The 18,641-nt window shown below is 43.1% G+C and overlaps 1 protein-coding gene across 1 annotated transcript in view; it reads left to right on the top strand.

Moving 5' to 3' along the window:
- ttc28 (tetratricopeptide repeat domain 28) overlaps positions 1-18,641 on the top strand; it is a 97,857-nt gene that overhangs the window by 62,181 nt on the left and 17,035 nt on the right. The window contains exons 6-17 of the mRNA XM_070924121.1: positions 5,497-5,718; positions 7,113-7,301; positions 7,393-7,489; positions 13,822-14,018; positions 14,088-14,241; positions 14,325-14,496; positions 14,915-15,083; positions 15,180-15,340; positions 15,420-15,908; positions 16,946-17,138; positions 17,294-17,374; positions 17,915-18,167. Coding sequence (XP_070780222.1) covers positions 5,497-5,718; positions 7,113-7,301; positions 7,393-7,489; positions 13,822-14,018; positions 14,088-14,241; positions 14,325-14,496; positions 14,915-15,083; positions 15,180-15,340; positions 15,420-15,908; positions 16,946-17,138; positions 17,294-17,374; positions 17,915-18,167 — 2,377 coding nt within the window. The remainder of the gene's footprint in view (positions 1-5,496; positions 5,719-7,112; positions 7,302-7,392; positions 7,490-13,821; positions 14,019-14,087; positions 14,242-14,324; positions 14,497-14,914; positions 15,084-15,179; positions 15,341-15,419; positions 15,909-16,945; positions 17,139-17,293; positions 17,375-17,914; positions 18,168-18,641) is intronic.

Here is an 18,641-nt window from a genome sequence, read left to right as displayed (position 1 = left end):
TGTACACACAGAGGCCTCCTCGTCATTTATTAAATCTCCCTTTCCTGCCTCCGAGATGTGTTAACTGGATTTTATGTGTTTACACTCATCACTTTGCTGGGAATTGGGATTATAGTTGGTGTGTGCTGTCTTCTTCCATGAACACACACGCACATGAACAGAAATGAAAGGAGCAGGGTGTCCTGATGTTAATTAGAAGTGGTGAATTCCACTAAAGGTCAGTTTGGCTGTTTTCAGTGACAGTTTTTAGTATTCGTTAAGGCTCTGAGTTAAAGGAACGTGGTATCAATATGTGTCTTATCTGTTCATAGGCATTCACATAGCAGAGCAAACATCCTGTGGAGTCTTCAGTGTTCAGCAACTAAGTACATTTACTCAAGTACTGTAAATACTTTACTTAATTATCTCCATTTTATGCTATTTTATACTACACTTCAGTACACGACACTACATTTATTTGATAAGTATTTGGTTGCGTCTCCTTGTCATATTTCAGATGTCTATGAGTTGTTTGCAGTTCCACCAAAGAGACATTTCTCCTCTAAACGTCTCACATAGTCTCATGTAAATAACTGTTAAAAGCCCAAAAAGGTAAGATTATCCAATATATAATATTTGAGATTTGAGAAAAAGGTTTTGTTTTTTCTTCTTTCCTCTCCTCCTGAGTCGGGAACCACTGGACTAAACTAGCAGTTCAAACTAGCTAACTGTATATAAAGTAGTTAAACTAGCTAACTGTGTATAAAGTAGTTCAACTAGCTAACTATGTATAAAGTACTTCAAACTAGCTAACTGTATATAAAGTAGTTCAACTAGCTAACAGTATATAAAGCAGTTTAAACTAGTTAACTGTATATAAAGCAGTTAAAGTAGCTAACTGTATATAAAGTAATTAAACTAGCTAACTGTATATAAAGTAGTTAAACTAGCTAACTGTATATATAGCAGTTAAACTAGCTAACTGTATATAAAGTAATTAAACTAGCTAACTGTATATAAAGTAGTTAAACTAGCTAACTGTATATATAGCAGTTAAACTAGCTAACTGTATATAAAGTAGTTCAACTAGCTAACTGTATATAAAGTAGTTAAACTAGCTAACTATATATAAAGTACTTCAAACTAGCTAACTGCATATAAAGTAGTTCAACTAGCTAACAGTATATAAAGCAGTTTAAAGTAGCTAACTGTATATAAAGCAGTTAAAGTAGCTAACTGTATATAAAGTAATTAAACTAGCTAACTGTATATAAAGTAGTTAAACTAGCTAACTGTATATAAAGTAGTTAAACTAGCTAACAGTATATAAAGCAGTTTAAACTAGCTAACTGTATATAAAGCAGTTAAAGTAGCTAACTGTATATAAAGTAATTAAACTAGCTAACTGTATATAAAGTAGTTAAACTAGCTAACAGTATATAAAGCAGTTAAAGTAGCTAACTGTATATAAAGTAATTAAACTAGCTAACTGTATATAAAGTAGTTAAACTAGCTAACAGTATATAAAGTAATTAAACTAGCTAACTGTATATAAAGTAGTTAAACTAGCTAACAGTATATAAAGCAGTTAAAGTAGCTAACTGTATATAAAGTAGTTAAACTAGCTAACTGTATATAAAGTAATTAAACTAGCTAACTGTATATAAAGTAATTAAACTAGCTAACTGTATATAAAGTAGTTAAACTAGCTAACAGTATATAAAGTAATTAAACTAGCTAACTGTATATAAAGTAGTTAAACTAGCTAACAGTATATAAAGCAGTTAAAGTAGCTAACTGTATATAAAGTAGTTAAACTAGCTAACTGTATATAAAGTAATTAAACTAGCTAACTGTATATAAAGTAGTTAAACTAGCTAACAGTATATAAAGCAGTTAAAGTAGCTAACTGTATATAAAGTAGTTAAACTAGCTAACTGTATATAAAGCAGTTAAAGTAGCTAACTGTATATAAAGTAATTAAACTAGCTAACTGTATATAAAGTAGTTAAACTAGCTAACTGTATATAAAGTAGTTAAACTAGCTAACAGTATATAAAGCAGTTAAACTAGCTAACTGTATATAAAGTAGTTAAACTAGCTAACTGTATATAAAGTAATTAAACTAGCTAACTGTATATAAAGTAGTTAAACTAGCTAACAGTATATAAAGTAATTAAACTAGCTCCACCTCGAGCAGCTACAAACAGCTAAAAGCTGCTTAAAAGCCGTATATAACAATACGTCTGTACTTTTCTTTTCTGTAAGATTTTGAATGCAGGTCTTTTTACTTGTTTTTGAGTATTTTGACATTCATGTATTGGTACTTTTACTTTAGTAGTGTTAAACGACATTTTTATGTATATTGTCCCTCTATAAGTAATTGAATTGTCTTCATCCATATTTGTACCTTTTTAAAAAGAAAAGATAATTTGATTTACATTATTATTTAGTTTCATTTTTCTATAATGATTTTCTTTCAGTGATGTTTTTGTTGTTTGTCCTCTGACTTATGTTTCTGCTGAAGTCTCCGAGAGAGAGAGAGAGAGATATAAATGAGTAACGAACATGCTAATAACCCCTCTTTAATAATTCATAGCTCCTTCTCCTCCTCTCTCTCACGTTCTTTCAACTTGCAAACATTTCATTATGGTCTCTGGCTTATCCTTTGCTGTCCCTCATTGTGTGCTTTGAAAGGTCAAAGTCATATTTTAATTTTTGAGTTTGTGTGTGTGTGTGTGTGTGTGTGTGTGTGTGTGTGTGTGTGCTTCAGTAGTGGCAGACACAACACACATGTGTGACGGCTGTTTGTGTTCAGGGCCTCTAACTTAATTGTTGTCACTGCGATTGCATCAAGGAGATCCTTTTTGCCGTGAGAGTCTGTACCTCAGGACAGGGTTTATTGATAATTACATCTCGCCGTGTGTTCACAGATATCACCAGGTTCGACAGATTACAGTCATTATCGCTGGTGCCGTGTGTTTCCTGTGAAGGAAACGAGGCTGTTGGAGGTGGAGGTCTTGGAGGTGTTTCAGACTTTCCTCCCCACCGACACACCAACTGAGTGTTTCTGTAACAAGCTGAGACACTGCATGTTTGAACTGATCGTTGGAAGAGGTCTTTTTTTTTCGTGTTTGGAAGATCGTTTTTCCGAGAAGTCGATCAACACTAACATTGCTGAATTATGCGAGCGCTGCACCAGTGAGCGGTGGAGGTCTGCAGCCGTGCCAGCAGCTCTGTGAGGCTGAACTTCACACAGCAGTGGTTTGAGTTGAAAGCTAACGTCAGCATGCTAATATGCTCACAGTCACAATGCTGACGGGTGTAATGTGTCACGCTCACCGTCGTAGTTTAGCGTGTTAGCATGCTAACATTTCATAATTAGCACTGAAAGTACAGCTGAGGCTGGAATGTCATTCGTTTTAAAACAAATTTGACCTGCTGGTGGCGCTAGAGGAAAGGTCAAGGGATCGCCAAAGTTATTACAACTCATCCTGAGGAGTACATGAATGTCTGAACCAACTTTCAAGGCAATCCATCTAGTTGTTATAGGGATATTTCTGTTAAAACCAAAAATGTCAACCTCAAAAGTCAAGGTATCATCAGCGTCAATAGAACATTTGACCTGCTGGCGGCGTTAGAGGACATGTCAGAGATCACCAAAGTCAGTAGGATTCATCCTCTGGGGGTCATGAATGTCTGTACAAACTTTTATGGCAATCCATCCAGTAGTCGTTGAGATATTTCAGTCTGGACCAACTGACCGACCGACCGACCCGCTCAGCTACGATGCTCAGCCACTGCGTCGGTACAAAGCTAAAAAAGTCGATTCTTCACCTTTCACACATATAACTGACAACATAAACGGTGGCTCTGCTCGTGTTCCTTACGTATCTGTTGGATTGTGGTGAAAAACGGTGTCTGGTGTTGGGAATCCCCACAGTTGCTCATTTGAATCAAGACGCTGCAGCTGAAATGTAGAGACATTACTTGGATGCTGCTCATAAACTGATGACGGTAAAGACGAAGGCATCCTCAGCAAAGACAGAAATGTTTCTACGTATAATTGATGTGAAAATTGAGTGTTTATTCCTTTGCCAGTGAATGCCCCCACATCAGAGCTGCCAGAGGGACACAGCTTTTAATATTTGTCTTGCTGCACGGCTCATAATGTAGAAACTCTATCCTGTGAAATATATTCTACTCCAGAAAAGTCTCAGTTTTATTTAAATGTGTTTTATTGTACAAGGTGCAGTGGGTTTAATGGTGTAACACTTTTAAAATACACCTGTTTGTGTGTTATAAAGGAACGTGGTTGTGTTTATGCATTAACGATATGTTTGTGTGTACGAATGTGTTTGTGATGCGTTCACACTAACAAACACCCGCGAAGTCAATACAGTCTGTGGTGCTCTGGTCTCCTGGTTTTCCTGGTTCATTTGAAACAGACTTCGTCAGACCTGATGAATATTTCCCATGACTCCTCTGATAGAGAACCGATCAATACCAATAACCTTGAGATTGGTTAGCAAATGAGAAGGCAGGTTTCACATTAAGCATTTCTCATTTCTCTCTCCGTCTAATCAGACAAACAGTCGAGTGTTTTACGAGAGGGAACTGTATGTGTGTGAGTTCATGACCCTGTTTTTATGCACATGTGAGGACAACAACGGTGCGAACGTAAGCTGAAACACACTCGTCATGATTTGCATGGTATTTATGCCTGAAGAGGCCCTGTAATTAGCAGGAAGTAGCGGTGCTGGAAATCATTAGACGCCTCAAAGTGCTATAAAAGTGTCTTTTGAGCTGCTAACTAAAACAGAGTAATAATAGAACCTGAGTGGTGGCGGCGCAGGGTGAGACTCTCGCAGCAGGGTCTAATAGCATGTGAAAGATTAGCTTTCACTCGTGAAGCCTCCAATACGTGTGAATCTTTTCCATTTGGGATGGTAGGAGGTGATGTCCTCCTCACTTCTCCTGTCTCCTTTTACATTCTCTCTGTGTCAGTGTCCTCTTATTGTCCAGCCCGTATGATCGAGATGAGAGAAACTCTACTGTTCACGCTGGATTTAGCTCCACATTCATTTCTGCCGATGTCCTTGTTCATATAACTGCATGGCGAAATAATACAAGGACAAAACATCTGCAAACATCTACAATTCCAGAATCAATATGTCTTCTTTGAAAAACAATATCCACTTCTATATAAATGCAAATCTAAATATACACACAACTATAGAAAGCACATGAGGTCCAAGTTGTGACTCGTGTTTCTGCTTGTTTTGCTTCTTACAGATGTGAACGATGACCAAAACTCCAAAAAATGACACCCAGGTTGTAATAATCTGGAATTGCTAATAATCATAATATTCTCCTGAAGGATGCTGCGATTGAACATCAATCAAAGAGGCAGTGAAGTTTAGCAAAGATACAAACATTGCGTATTGTTTGGTGCTGGTGGCTGTGCCTCTCTGCTGGGCTCTGGACACTAACCGGTGTGTGTTGGTGTGATTTCAGGCTGCGTCCGATGCACTCAGCAGTCTGGGCCACGTGTACACGGCTATCGGCGACTTCCCCAACGCGCTGGCGAGCCACAAACAGTGTGTGCTGCTGGCGCGACAGACCCAGTGTCGGCTCTCCGAGGCTCGTCAGCTGGGCAACATGGGCGCCGTGTACACGGCACTGGGAGACTTCAACAACGCTGTTCAGAGCCACGAGCAGCACTTGGACATCGCAAAGGTACAGAACTACATCTGTGATCCACAATGTTTCTGATGGAGGGAAACTTGTGTATCACCGCCTGATATATCTTCTTCTTCCACACACGCTCCTCCATCACCATGAACACACACACTGTAGTTTATCTTGACTCAGTCCCACACACACACACACACACCATCCTGCTGCCACAAACACTCACTAGAGCTCCACATGTGGATTCATCCGCTGCAGGAAATAGTCCCCAACAAATGCTCTATTTCCTCCTCCCGTTTTTAAAGAAGGAACCAATGTCTGAGTGCCACAGTGATGACGGGAAGTCGGGAAGTATTAAGAGACGGACTAACACATTGATAGACATTCATCTTCACAGGGTTTGTTGACAGTAACAAAAATATAGAATACTTTATGAGACTGAACGTAACACATTAAACGCAAGGTTTCCATACCAGCTATGACATTATGACAACAACGCTGACAGACTACACAATGTCTCTCGACCTACAATATCTTTTTTGGAAATCAGAAATTCCGGTTTTCTCCATTGAAATGTAAAAAAAGCGGTCTTACATTCACAGAGAAGATGTTGTTTCATGGAAATCCCATGTCGACCTGGAAGACATCACGCAGCCATCAGCTACATCCAGTGATTGAACTTTGGATTATTATGGAGAGCAGCGTAATTTGTGCTTTAAGACAATGATAAATTCAAACAGGAGGGATGATTTTTTTGGGGGGGTTTAGTGGATGTTTCATTCAGGAGCTTTTCTAACGTTGTTGTGTGTATTTTAGCTCATCTGTCGTTTTCTGAATGCCGTCTTTTACAACAAAGTGACTGCACACTCAGGACATGTAAATATTTGAAGTACCACAGTGCAGCTCCTCATGCAGGCGTTACACGAACAAACAGAACAAAAGACAATAACGTGTGCACATTTCACTCTTTATGTTATTTCTTTGGATGAAGTGCAACATCGCAAGCCAGCCAGCCGCCGAAGCCGACATCATCTCAGTCTTTGTAGCTCTCTTAACATACAAATTGACCATCTGCTGACAGTTAGATTTGTACCAGAGTTCCCTGACTGCTGAAAGTTTATAAAGTCGTTTTGTTCTGACAGTTTAAGTCTCTTTAGCTGGAAATGTTGCAGCTTGTAACATAAAAAGAAAAAGCCATCTGTTTGATATGTGAGGCTCCATCTCCGTCTGTCTACACAGAAAACCCTTTTAGAGTTACACAGTAGGAGTACAGATTACTTTATGGAGTCTGTTCTTTAATGTCCAAGTGACAGTGTTTATAGTGCATGTGTGTTTCAGAGTCCTCGAAGCCGACTCATAGGGAAGAATAGCATCAGTAATATCTGAGAGACTCTCAGTCGGTAACATGTAAACTACAAATGTAAACTACATGCTTGCAGACTTTGGAGAACCGGCGTGAGGAGGCGCGAGCGTACAGCAACCTGGGCAGTGCCTACCACTCTCAGCGGGACTTCGACAAGGCCATATCTTACCATACACGAGTCCTGGAGCTGGCACAAGAGCAGGGCGACCGGGCGATCGAGATGAGGGCGTACGCTGGTCTGGGGCATGCTGCCCGATGCATGCAGGTGGGTATTTATTCTGCCGCCGTCCTGTGTGTTCTATGATCTGTTGAGAATGTGACAAAATAAACATGAATAATGTTTGTTTTTTATTCAGGACCTGGAGAGGGCGCGTCAGCACCACCAACACCAGCTAGAAATCGCTCAGGAGCTGCAGGACAGAGCCGCTCAGGGCCGAGCCTCCTCTAACCTGGGTAGGTTTATCTAACCACTGACAGGTTAGTTATGAGAAATCTCTGTGTTCGTATTTGTTTAATGGTTTAAATTACAAATATATAACATGCTGTAACTACATAATGTCCTTGAAGGATCTGCAGTAGCTTAATGGTGGAAGCAGCTTTGGCAGAGTTTGATACGAGGTCTGGACTCCTGTCACTAAACACGTTCCTTGGACTTATTTTGTTGGACTAATTAATTAATATTCGATTTACTACATTAATATTCAGGCCTGGTCACACCACAAAGTTCATTCGCAAAACCTGAGGTTCTTGAAGCTCGGTGACGCAGTGACTACTCGCAGGGCTAACTGCTAACACGCTAGCCAGCCGGGAACATGCTCTCTGAGCTAACTAGCTTGCTTACTGACAGTTAGCAACATCACCGGATATTGGAATATAAAAAGAAATATACTTGATTTGAGACACGTCACGAATCGCTGTTAAGCTTTTCCGACATGTCGCGGCCGTGATTACGAGTGTCAACCAGCCAGATGTTAAAGAGTTATAGTGATGATAATAAGGAGAAGACAAAGACCAAGTTGGAGGAGGGTGATGAATCTCTTCTTCTATTAAAATTGCAGAGGAGTAAAAAAAACAACACAAAAAACAAAGTAGAGGGTCTGTGCATCTGCTGAATAAAAGAAGAAATAAAAAAACAGAGAGTCTACACACACCAGCTGTAAGTTACTGGTTCATATTCAGTTCAATCCATCATCTGAGCAGCAGCACACTGTGTTGTTTGAAACGTTTAATAAAAATGCAGTTTGATGACTGAAATAACCACAAACACAGTCGCTATAAAAATCACCACAAGCCACCTGACAACATATTAACTATTCTGCTGAAAAGGATGGAAGTTACAGAAGTGTATCTGGAGGTCGTCGAGGCCGAACTGCAGACACCTGTCAGGTAAGACATGAGGTCTCTGTCAGTGTCTGCAGGTCTGGAAAAGTCTTACAAGGTTTTACAACAGTCTTACATTTATTAAAATCTGTTTAATTTTTCTTTAATTTTTCCTCTTCTCCTCGCTGGTTTCCACTTCATCACGTCCTCCCACGCTTTTTCAACAATATTCCCTTTTTCAAACTTAAAAGTAGAACCACTCGGGTGTCTTCTGTTGTATTTCTGCGTGAATTTCATTTTCTGAAAGAGGATGATGTGATGTGATGCAATTTCAGATAAAAGATGAAGTCAAAAAAACTATTAAGGAGCAGACGCAGGGCTTCTTGATGGAAAGCGCCGGCGTTGTTTGCGTGCAGCAGCTTTTAACGTCACGTGAGCGTTTTATCTCGTTTATATCATCGAGCCGCTCTGTCACTGCCGACGCCGCCGGGACTCAAGGGGCTGACTGGGATCTGGTCCTGGACCGGACCACCTCGGTCTGCATCGATCAGCAGCACTGAGTGCACAGAATACTTAAGTATTTCCATTTTATGGTACTTTCTACTCCACTACATGTCTCTGACAGCTTTACTTAGTAGTTACTTTACAGATTCAGATTAATAATACAAAACCTGAGGCCCTCCTATCACATGACTGCAGTTGTGCCTCTCTGGCCAATCGGCGCTCATGTTTTATTAACCGGGTTTTGGTTTCTGCGTCCACAGTGATATCCGAGAGCCGGCGAACCTGACGCCACCGCTGAGTGTGTGTGTGTGTGTATGTGTAATATGAGCACTGCTTCAGTCTGTCTAAGTATTTGAAGTGAACCCGTCTGTTGAGGATGTACAGCGTCCTTGTTCGGAGCTGTTTCCACGTCCTCCTCAGTCTCCGCAGAGCCAGTTTGAACACAACTCTTCTGGTGTTCGCTCTCCAAAAAAAAAGTCCCATTATTTGCCGTCTGAAATGAAGCAAAAGGCAAACACACACACCACGGCGGACGCTTTGATGTGTGACTAATGGGCTGTTGCTGAAGTCGCTGACAGACGAGCTGCAGTCTGTGGTTCAGATCAATGATCCAGATCATCATTTATGGATGATACTTTTCTCTGACTCTCTGAGTGCTGACTTGACAACCCTTCATCCTCCTCTCCTCCTTTGTTTCCTCCTCTCTCCTCTGGTCTCCTCTCCTTTCACCCCCCCCTCTTGTCTTCTCCTCTCCTCCCTTGTTTCCTCCTCTTATTTCCTTCTCCTCCTTGTTGCCTTCTATCCTCTCCTCTTTCCATGTTCCTCTTCTCCTTTACTGCGCTCACTTGTTTCCTCCTCTCCTTTCCTACCTTGTTTCCCTCTTATCCTCTCCTCCTTTCCTTTCCTCCTCTCCTCTCTCCTGTATGAAACCAGAGACAATATCAAACTTCAAATATGATTTAGTGATTTTGCACAGCAGCTCTCTCAAAGTCCAAAAATATCTCAACTGGGGCATCGACTCGTGTTGTGGAACTCCTTAGTGGTTTGTGATGGTTCCATTTAAAACTTAATTACAACTCTTCTTGCACCAAATTCCACTAAAATGCGATGACAGAACAGTTTTAATGGGTATTTTTTCTTACCTCGCATGAAGCTTCTTTATCTCAGCATCATTTGAGACACACATTTGTAGCACGTATGAGGTTGTGTTTCTGAATACAACAACAAGTGGTTCTACTTTTCCGACTGATGTCCCCAAAATAAAAGTCCTCCAGCTCTGTTAGAAATGTTCCCGTCCACCTATTCGTGCCTGTTCATGCCGCGGTGTTGAAGTGATTCCAGTCTCGGGACGGCACGCTGCAAAATCCAATGACAACAAACTTTATTTAGTTATGAGGTTTGTGTTTTTGTTCCCAAACGTGTTCGCAACATTTTGTTAGCAACTATTTTCACATCCAGCACAAAAACTCAAAGCGTCATTCACCATATTCACACGGCGGCCATTTTCCTGTGACGTCGCGCTCAGCGTGGGATCCTCAAATGCCGTTGTCATGTCGTACTGCTGCGTTCTTAAGGTTGTACAATTGTAGTGAATCTGACAAATCGTTATCATGTCACAGCTAAGAGACAATAGATAGTGAAAATCCAGAGGGATGTTGGGCCGTATTTCAAGTTAAAACAACATATTTGATAACTCATTAGCTAGACGACAGCCAGCGTTAGCATTCGACCAATCGACCTTCATTTGGAGCCACCTGATGAGTGAAAGTCCAATATTCACTCTCCTTCAAGCTCCTGAGAATATAAATGGTCCGCTAGCTGTATGTTCACCAGCTAGGTTTAGTTTTCACTTACAACAGCTCCCTGAAGTCGTTGGAAACAACACAGACGAGAGTCGGTGAGACTGAGCCGAGTTGTAAAACCAAAACAATGAGCTGAAAGGCACTAAAAGGCCCCGCAGGGCTGAAGGGAGCTGTGGCTTTGCCTCCGTTAGTGCAGCTTTAAGTGAACAAGGAACAACAGACTGTGAGCAGACACATGTAAGCTAAGAGAGGCCTTCCCGCTGTGGCGGAGGGGGGCCAGAGATCACCACCACCCCCCTCCTCTAATCGCTCCGTGCCGTCTCAGCAGAACATCCCGTCATCAGATCTCACCTAATTTTCCACACCTCTAATCCTCCACAGCTTTGCTCTCTTCACGCTGTCCCTCCTCCACGTCGGGGGAATCCCACCGTCCTGCAGAGCGTCCACAGACAGCTGGCATCCTCACGCCGTGGAGGGGGGGGTGTGTGTGTGTGTGGGGGGGGGGGGGGTTTGCCATGAGGGAGATTCTGTATCTGTGTGCTTACGCTCACACCTGTGCTAGCAGAGTTCAAGAGGAGGGGTGTAACTGTAACCAGCTATTCCAGCCAACTCTGCAGGCTTCTCTGTAATCCTCTTAGCGCGAGACCCCGATGAACGAGGTCTCCCTTTCCTTATCGACAGCCTCCTCCTCCTCTTCTTCACGTAACCCTGCTTCCTACATATTCGAGACACGGCTTATGAGAGCCCAAAAACATCGAGTGTGTCGGGTGTTATTTTCTCTGAGCTGCTCCATGTGTCGTGTTGATATTGACTCAAGCGAGGTAGGTGATGTATAAGATGCACAAAAACCACACAAATGGTATTTATAAAACCAGAACATGCTGTGAGGATGTGTGCGCCTCATACTCCTCGTACAGTAGAGTCGGGAGTGTGATATGTTGAAGTGGAAATTAAAAACAAAGAGGAACAGAATGAAATATGCATCATTATTCTTTTCGTTTCACAGAGCGTGAGTGACTTTTTTTTTCTCATCTGTAAAATGCCAATTAAAGCTGCAATTATAAACATAATTTTAATGATTTGCTTGTGTGCGCCCCCTTTTATTATTCTTTTGTTGTTTTACATTCGACCTCAGTTGCGTTAATGCTTTTTTTTTTTCATTTTATTCATCAGCCTTTATTGTGAAGGGCTCTGTGAAGTCTTCAGTTTAAGCACTTTAAACTGAATCATCATTGATTACCTTTCTGAAGCTCGATGGCGATGATGCTTTATAGGTGCATGCGTGATGAAATATTGAATTCATCACAAGTATGGCGGCTATAAATACCCAGAGCACGCGGGATGGTCTCATGTAAAGATGAGGACTTTTTCTTTCCGCTGGAGCAGACATACCCGACTGTGCACACAATTTCACAATGGTTGACTTTCATAAAACAGAAAGTATAAAGCTGGCATTATTCTGTATTTTTGTTATTGTCAGAAAATCCAGAATCAACAATGTGTTTGTCCGTCCCTCAATACTTTCTACTGCGACTACTTTCTGTTCAGTAAATTCTTAAAACAGCTGCTTCCTGTCGTTTAGATATCAAACGCTCCTCAAACAGGAGGAAATAGAGCATTTGTTGGGGACTATTTCCAGCGGCGGATGAATCCACATGTGGGGCAGCGGGACGGTGTGTGTGTGTGTGTGTGTGTGTGTGTTCATGGTGATGAAGGAAACAACAGAGTGGCTCACTGATGTGTTTTTAATGGAGGCTTTGGATGCTCAGTACTTGTTAGGAGGATTAATTCATTGTCCTTTTTTTTGTCTTTTCATTTGGTTTGTTGACGATAATCTAAATACACGAGTCTCATCCAGAACATACAACAGAGCTGGAGGTGTGCCACAGTGTCCGTCCTGCCTCTCTCTCCCCCACTCAGCCTGACACGAGAGCCACATGTAACCTCTTCCATCTGGTGTCTCGACACCCCCCGTATCCCTGTCACCCCCCCCTCATCTGTCCTCCTCCGTGTCTTTACTGTAGAGATGACATGAATCTGATAAATATGGAAAGAAGATTTAATACAGTGCAGCATTTTATCGGGGCAGTGTTTACATTTCAGCACAGATGAGAGTGATAGCTAACGTTAGCATACCTGGCTAACCTTACTACCTACAGCAGTCATTTGAATAATGTGTAATCCTGTTAATCTAGTTATCTTTGCTCTGATGTGGACCTTGGTTAGACTCAGGTAACCCAGTTAAAGTGTTTTCATGAGCAAATGATCACAGTTTTGCCTCGATGTGGTTCTAATCAAGTTATTAGCGTGCACGTAAACACAATAACAGTAAGAGGGAAGATGAAGGCTGCAGACAGGTTTCAGATATATGTGCAGTTCATAAGTCTCCTTCTGTGGTTCTGCAGCAGCAACAACTCTTCCTCTCCTCCGAGTTGTATTTTGTTGCCGTCTGTGTTCAACTTTCCCGCAGCTACCTTCTTCTCTTCCTCTCTTGTGTCCAAAGCTTCTTCCTTAACTTGAATTCTTCACCCACTTCTGTCTACTTTTGGCTCTGTAAACTGGGTTGTTGTTGATAGAACAACACACAAAGCTGGGAAGACCACTGGGACTAAAGTTTTCCAGTTCCTTTTCCCTGGACAGAGAGACAGACCAAGTCCTCTGGATCTCTGCATATTCTGTAATGAAGTTTGCAGAAGATATCATTAGATTTGTTGAATTTTCCAACTGTAGAGTTTTAAATTATTTACTGCTCTGGGCTCATATCTTTTCCAGGGTTCTGAGAAGCATGTGTGCACATGTTGTTATATCTCTGTGCATCATTCTGTGTATTTACCAGGTTCATGACTTCCCCTACATGTGCAGCGAGCTCTGTTTGATGTTCACTCCCAATCAAATCGATGTTGGAGGAACGAAAATAAGGACTTGAGACTTGATTTGACCTGTTAAAATCCCCATTATTAGGGTTTCAAAACTGCTCTGCTGATGGACTTTAGACCTGACTTGACTTGGACAACCCAGAAGATCTCTCTCTGACTGCTCAGACCTCTAAAAGGGAGCTCACGTCATAAACATTTTAATGTTGTTTAACAGCATCTTAACTCGCGTTTTGTTACTTCTAACAAACAAGATGTGTCTTCCCTCGTCTTCCCTCCATCTCAGGCATCATACACCAGATGAAGGGGGAGTACGAGACAGCACTGAAGCTCCACAAAGCCCACCTGTCCTTCGCCCAGGAGCTGAGTGACTACGCTGCCCTGGGGAGGGCCTACGGCAACATGGGCAACGCCTATCACGCACTTGGCATCTACGACCAAGCTGTCCGGTACCACCGACAAGAACTACAGATCTCACTGGAGGTGAGCACTGGAGCAAACATTTAGACCCTCGTGTGGGAAACAGAGGCGTGAAATGTCTTTGTGTTTCAGGTGAACGATCGTCCGTCTCAGGCCTCCACACACGGCAACCTGGCCGTGGCCTACCAGGCGCTGGGCGCTCACGACCGAGCTCTACAGCACTACCTGCACCACCTGACCATCGCACGAGAGCTCCAAGACACTCAGAGCGAAGCAAGAGCACTAGGCAAGTTAGAAAAGTTAGACCGGAGAGAGAGAAGCTCTGTCGATTCAAATTTAAATTAACTTCTCTGCAATTCTCCTTTGCAGCAAACTTGGGCAACTTCCACAGTTGGAGAGGTGAATACGCTCAGGCCTTGCCGTACTACCAGCAGTACCTGGCTCTGGCCCCCGGCTTGCAGGACCTGGAGGGAGAAGGCAAGGTTTGCCACAACCTCGGCTACGCTCACTACTGCCTCGGACAGTACCGAGACGCTGTCAGGTCAGAGACTAAATTAATCTCACAAAGCACAAACTTGATGTAGTGGGAAAATGTTTTTAAGACAAATGACCTCCTTGTCAGGAAGGGGAGGGTCGTTACGAGCCCACGAGTTTCCAAAGATACCAAATGTGTCAGGAGAATTTTATATAAATACTTCCGTTTGATCGGATGGTGCAGCAATAATAAACATGAAGTCTTGGGGTTTCTAACTGTAAAGTTACTGAAGCGGAAAAAAGGGGTGAATGGCATCCATTTACTGTACTGTATATACAGAAATGTATGTGCTCATAAATTCACATTCTTATGTTCTGTTGATGAAATGTTTCCCTCATGCGTTTCCAGCTCGTGCTTTCATGTCACACTTTGTATAAATTGTAAATGACGAAGGCATGCTTTGCATTTCTCATCCGTGTCCTAGGTATTACGAGCAGGACCTGGCCTTGGCTAAGGACCTCCAAGACAAACTAGCCCAGGCGAAAGCCTACTGTAACCTTGGTCTGGCCCACAAAGCACTGGGGGAGTACGACAAAGCAGAGGAGTGTCAGAGATACCTGCTCTCTCTAGCACAGTCCTTGGATAACACCCAGGTCACCTGCCGCTGCTGCGCTCACTCGATCAAGTGTGAAAAGTTTACGCAGGAAGTGGTTGTTAATCTGCGTCCATGTGGTTTTATTTGTCCGCAGGCAGTCTTCAGGGCCTTCGGGAACCTGGGGGATGTGTGTGTGAGTCGGGGGGATCTTCCGGGAGCGGTGAGGTTCTACCAGCAGCAGTTGTCTCTGGCTCAGAAGGCCAACGATCAGAAGATGGAGGCTGACGCCTACTCGGCACTCGGATCAGTTCACAGGTGATAAAGACTTCCACCTGCATGACTTCTCTGCTGTCTTTGGTTCTTCTCCTCTCCTCACCCTGTCCTCTCGCTTCAGGCTGCTCCGCCAGCTGGATGCTGCCCTGTCCTTCCACAGCCAGGAACTGACCGTCCGAAAGGATCTAGGTGATCAGCAGGGGGAGTGCCGCGCCCTTGGCCACCTGGCGGCAGTGCACATGGCCCTGGGAGACTATGCTACAACCTTCCAGTGTTATGAGGCCCAGCTGGGCCTGGCGCAGGGACTCAGAGATGCCCGCCTGGAGGCCCAGGTCCACGGGAACATGGGAATCACCAAAATGAACATGGGCGTGTTTGAGGAAGCTATTGGCTATTTTGAGCAGCAGTTGGCCATGCTGCAGCAGCTGAGTGGTACTGAGAGCATGCTGGACAGAGGTAGGGCCTACGGGAACCTGGCAGACTGCTATGATGCTCTGGGAGACTATGAGGAGGCCATTCAGTACTACGAGAAGTACCTGACGGTGGCTCAGAGTCTCAACCATGTCCAGGACCAGGAGAAAGCCTATAGAGGACTCGGCAATGCGCACAGGTAGGAAAAAGAAAGCTTAAAGGGATGGTGCAACATTTTTGGGAAATACACTTAAGCGCTTTCTTAGAGTTTCTCAGAGTACCAGACTAGCTGTTACCACCTATTTCCAGTCTTTATGCTAAGCTAATGTAGCTTCATTTTTAACCATACAGATATTAAAGTAGCGTCAAACTCCTCATCTAAGTCTCTGCAAGAGAGTGTATTTCCCAAAATGTCGAACTCACTTAATTTATATCTTCAATTCTCCGCTGCATTTCGGAACCTGGATTAAATACTTCATTACAGGCTCGAAAGACGCGGGTTTGATTTCTTTAAAATGCCACGTGAGCAACATTTTCATTTAGTCCACGAAACGTCTCTCCGTGCTGTTGAAGCACCAGCAGCCACTTAGTTTCGGCGCTCTACACTTTTGTTTACATTAGTGTTAATATTTATGGCTGTATTTATGTTCCGTGCGTTCAGTAGTTTAGACAGCAACATTCATGCAAGATGCTCAGACGAGTTTGTGCCCCGGGCGTACACCATACACAATTTAAATTAGAGTCGTAATAATGAAAATAATCATAATTCAATTAGTAACAAGCAGGGGGAAGTACATCTCCACATTGGCCTTTTCTCATATGAAACCATACAAGTAGAAAAACAACTGAATGATGGGTTTCCTGAATCCATCTGTTGTGTCTGTTTCTGCTCTCTGGAGTGTGAACGCGACTGAAATGAGGAGAATCACTGATTTATCCCGATGAACGCAGCCTTTGTAGATGTTTCCTCCCGCGCTCTTCCTCTCGGAGGATACAGAACTGTTTTTTTTACAGCACAAAATCTAAATGTCCTGTTATTATGAACCTATTTGCTTTCTTCTTTGCTTTCTTAAATTGCTCACATGGGTCTCTCTGGGGGGGAAAAAAAAGACTTGCTTTGATAGCAGGAGACCCAGTAGTAAGTATTTTAAAGAGCAAAGAAATAGATGATCACGTCCTTTGTTTTTTCCTCCCGCTCTCCTCCTCCTCCTCCTCCTCTTCCTCCTCCCTCCTCAGGTCTATGGGCAGTCTCCAGCAGTCACTGGTGTGCTTTGAGAAGCGGCTGGTGGTAGCCCATGAGCTGGGAGGGGAAGGAGGGGGTAAGGCTCAGGCTTACTGGGAGCTGGGCACCTTACACAGCCAGCTGGGCAACTATGAGCAGGCCCTCTCTTGCCTGGAACACCAGCTTAACATTGCACGCGCAGCAGGGGTAAGGCTTTACCTGCACAAGGGTCTTGTTTCAGCTGCAGATTTCTCTTCTTGCCCTGCTGAATATGACAAATCATCTTTCTTTTTTTTTTTTTCTTTTCAATGAAAAGTACATTATGCACAGAGAAATGTAGTAAATCCTGCTTTAACTGTCAGGATAAATCCCTGGAGGCAGAGGCAAGCGATGCGCTTGGAGGCGTTTATCAGCTGATGGCCGACAACGAGACGGCGCTACAGGTTTGCACAGATTCACAACACGTCACGACTCAGCATTTAATAGACTTTTTGAGAAACGTGCTTATTCGCTCTCTTGCCGAGGGATAAATGAGAGGGTCGATACCGCCCTCATGTCTGTACACTAAAGCAGCAGTACAGTAAAGCTACAGCCAGCAGCCGATTAGCTTAGCTTAGCATAAAGACTGGAAGCAGGGGGAAACAGTTAGCCTGACTCTCCTGAACTCACTGCTCTCTGCCAAGAAATAGTCCAGCACAAAACCTCCCATAACACCACAACTTGACATGTGTACACTTTAAACAAATTAAACAAACACGATATAACACGTTAATTAGAGAAGTTTAGACGTGCTGGTTGGTGGATTTCGTTACCTTTGGGTAGAGCCAGGCTAAGCTAACCGTCTCCTGGCTGTAGCTTCATATTTAGCCATATGAGAGTAGCGTCGATCTTCCAATCTAACTCTCGGCAAGAAAGCGAATGAGCATTTATCCCAAAACATATCCAAAACCAGTCCTTGAAGTGATCAAGCTCTCCTGCTGCAGTGGCACCAGAGGGCTTTGGATATAGCAGAGCAGACGGGGTGCGTGAGGAGCCAGGGTCGAGCCTACGGCAACCTGGGACTGACCTACGAAGCTCTAGGAAAGTACGAGCGGGCCGTGGTCTTCCAGGAGCAGCACCTGAGTGTGGCAGCGCAGACCAACGATCTGATAGCTAAAACTCTTTCCTACGGGAGCCTGGGGAGGACACACCATGCGCTGCAGAACTATGCACAGGCTGTGATGTACCTACAGGAAGGTAAGAAGCTACAACTGAGCTAACTGAGCTAGCAGCTAGTCACAGAGTCACTGACTGGCAGAGGAAGAGGACGTGTTCACTGATGTTATTAAAGAGTAATCTGCTTCATCAGTACAGTCAGAACATAGCCAACCATCTCCAGTTCAATCAACTTTTAGTCCAATTAGTCGATGAATCGATTGACAGAAAATGAAGTGGCTAACTATTTTGATTATGATTGACGTGTGAATTACCTTTACTGAAGTAGCATGCAGATCTTTTACTTGTAACTGAGTACTAATACAGAGTGGTGTCAGTACTTTTATCTGAATACTTCTGTGCAGTAGGGTGACTCCTGGAGGTGCAGCTTGTGTCTGATACGATCTTTTGATTTCAACATTTCCTCTGTGTTCAAACGCCAAAGATCAACAAACTCTCGACTTGTGATGAAGAGCGAGGGGAGAAAAGTTACCTTCCCCTGCAGTCACGCTGCCT

This window comes from Enoplosus armatus, chromosome 18 (assembly GCF_043641665.1).
Source record: "Enoplosus armatus isolate fEnoArm2 chromosome 18, fEnoArm2.hap1, whole genome shotgun sequence".
In the NCBI taxonomy this organism is placed as follows: Eukaryota; Metazoa; Chordata; class Actinopteri; order Centrarchiformes; family Enoplosidae; genus Enoplosus; species Enoplosus armatus.
Note: the sequence above shows the minus strand (reverse complement) of the source record. Positions and strands in the feature narration are given on the sequence as shown.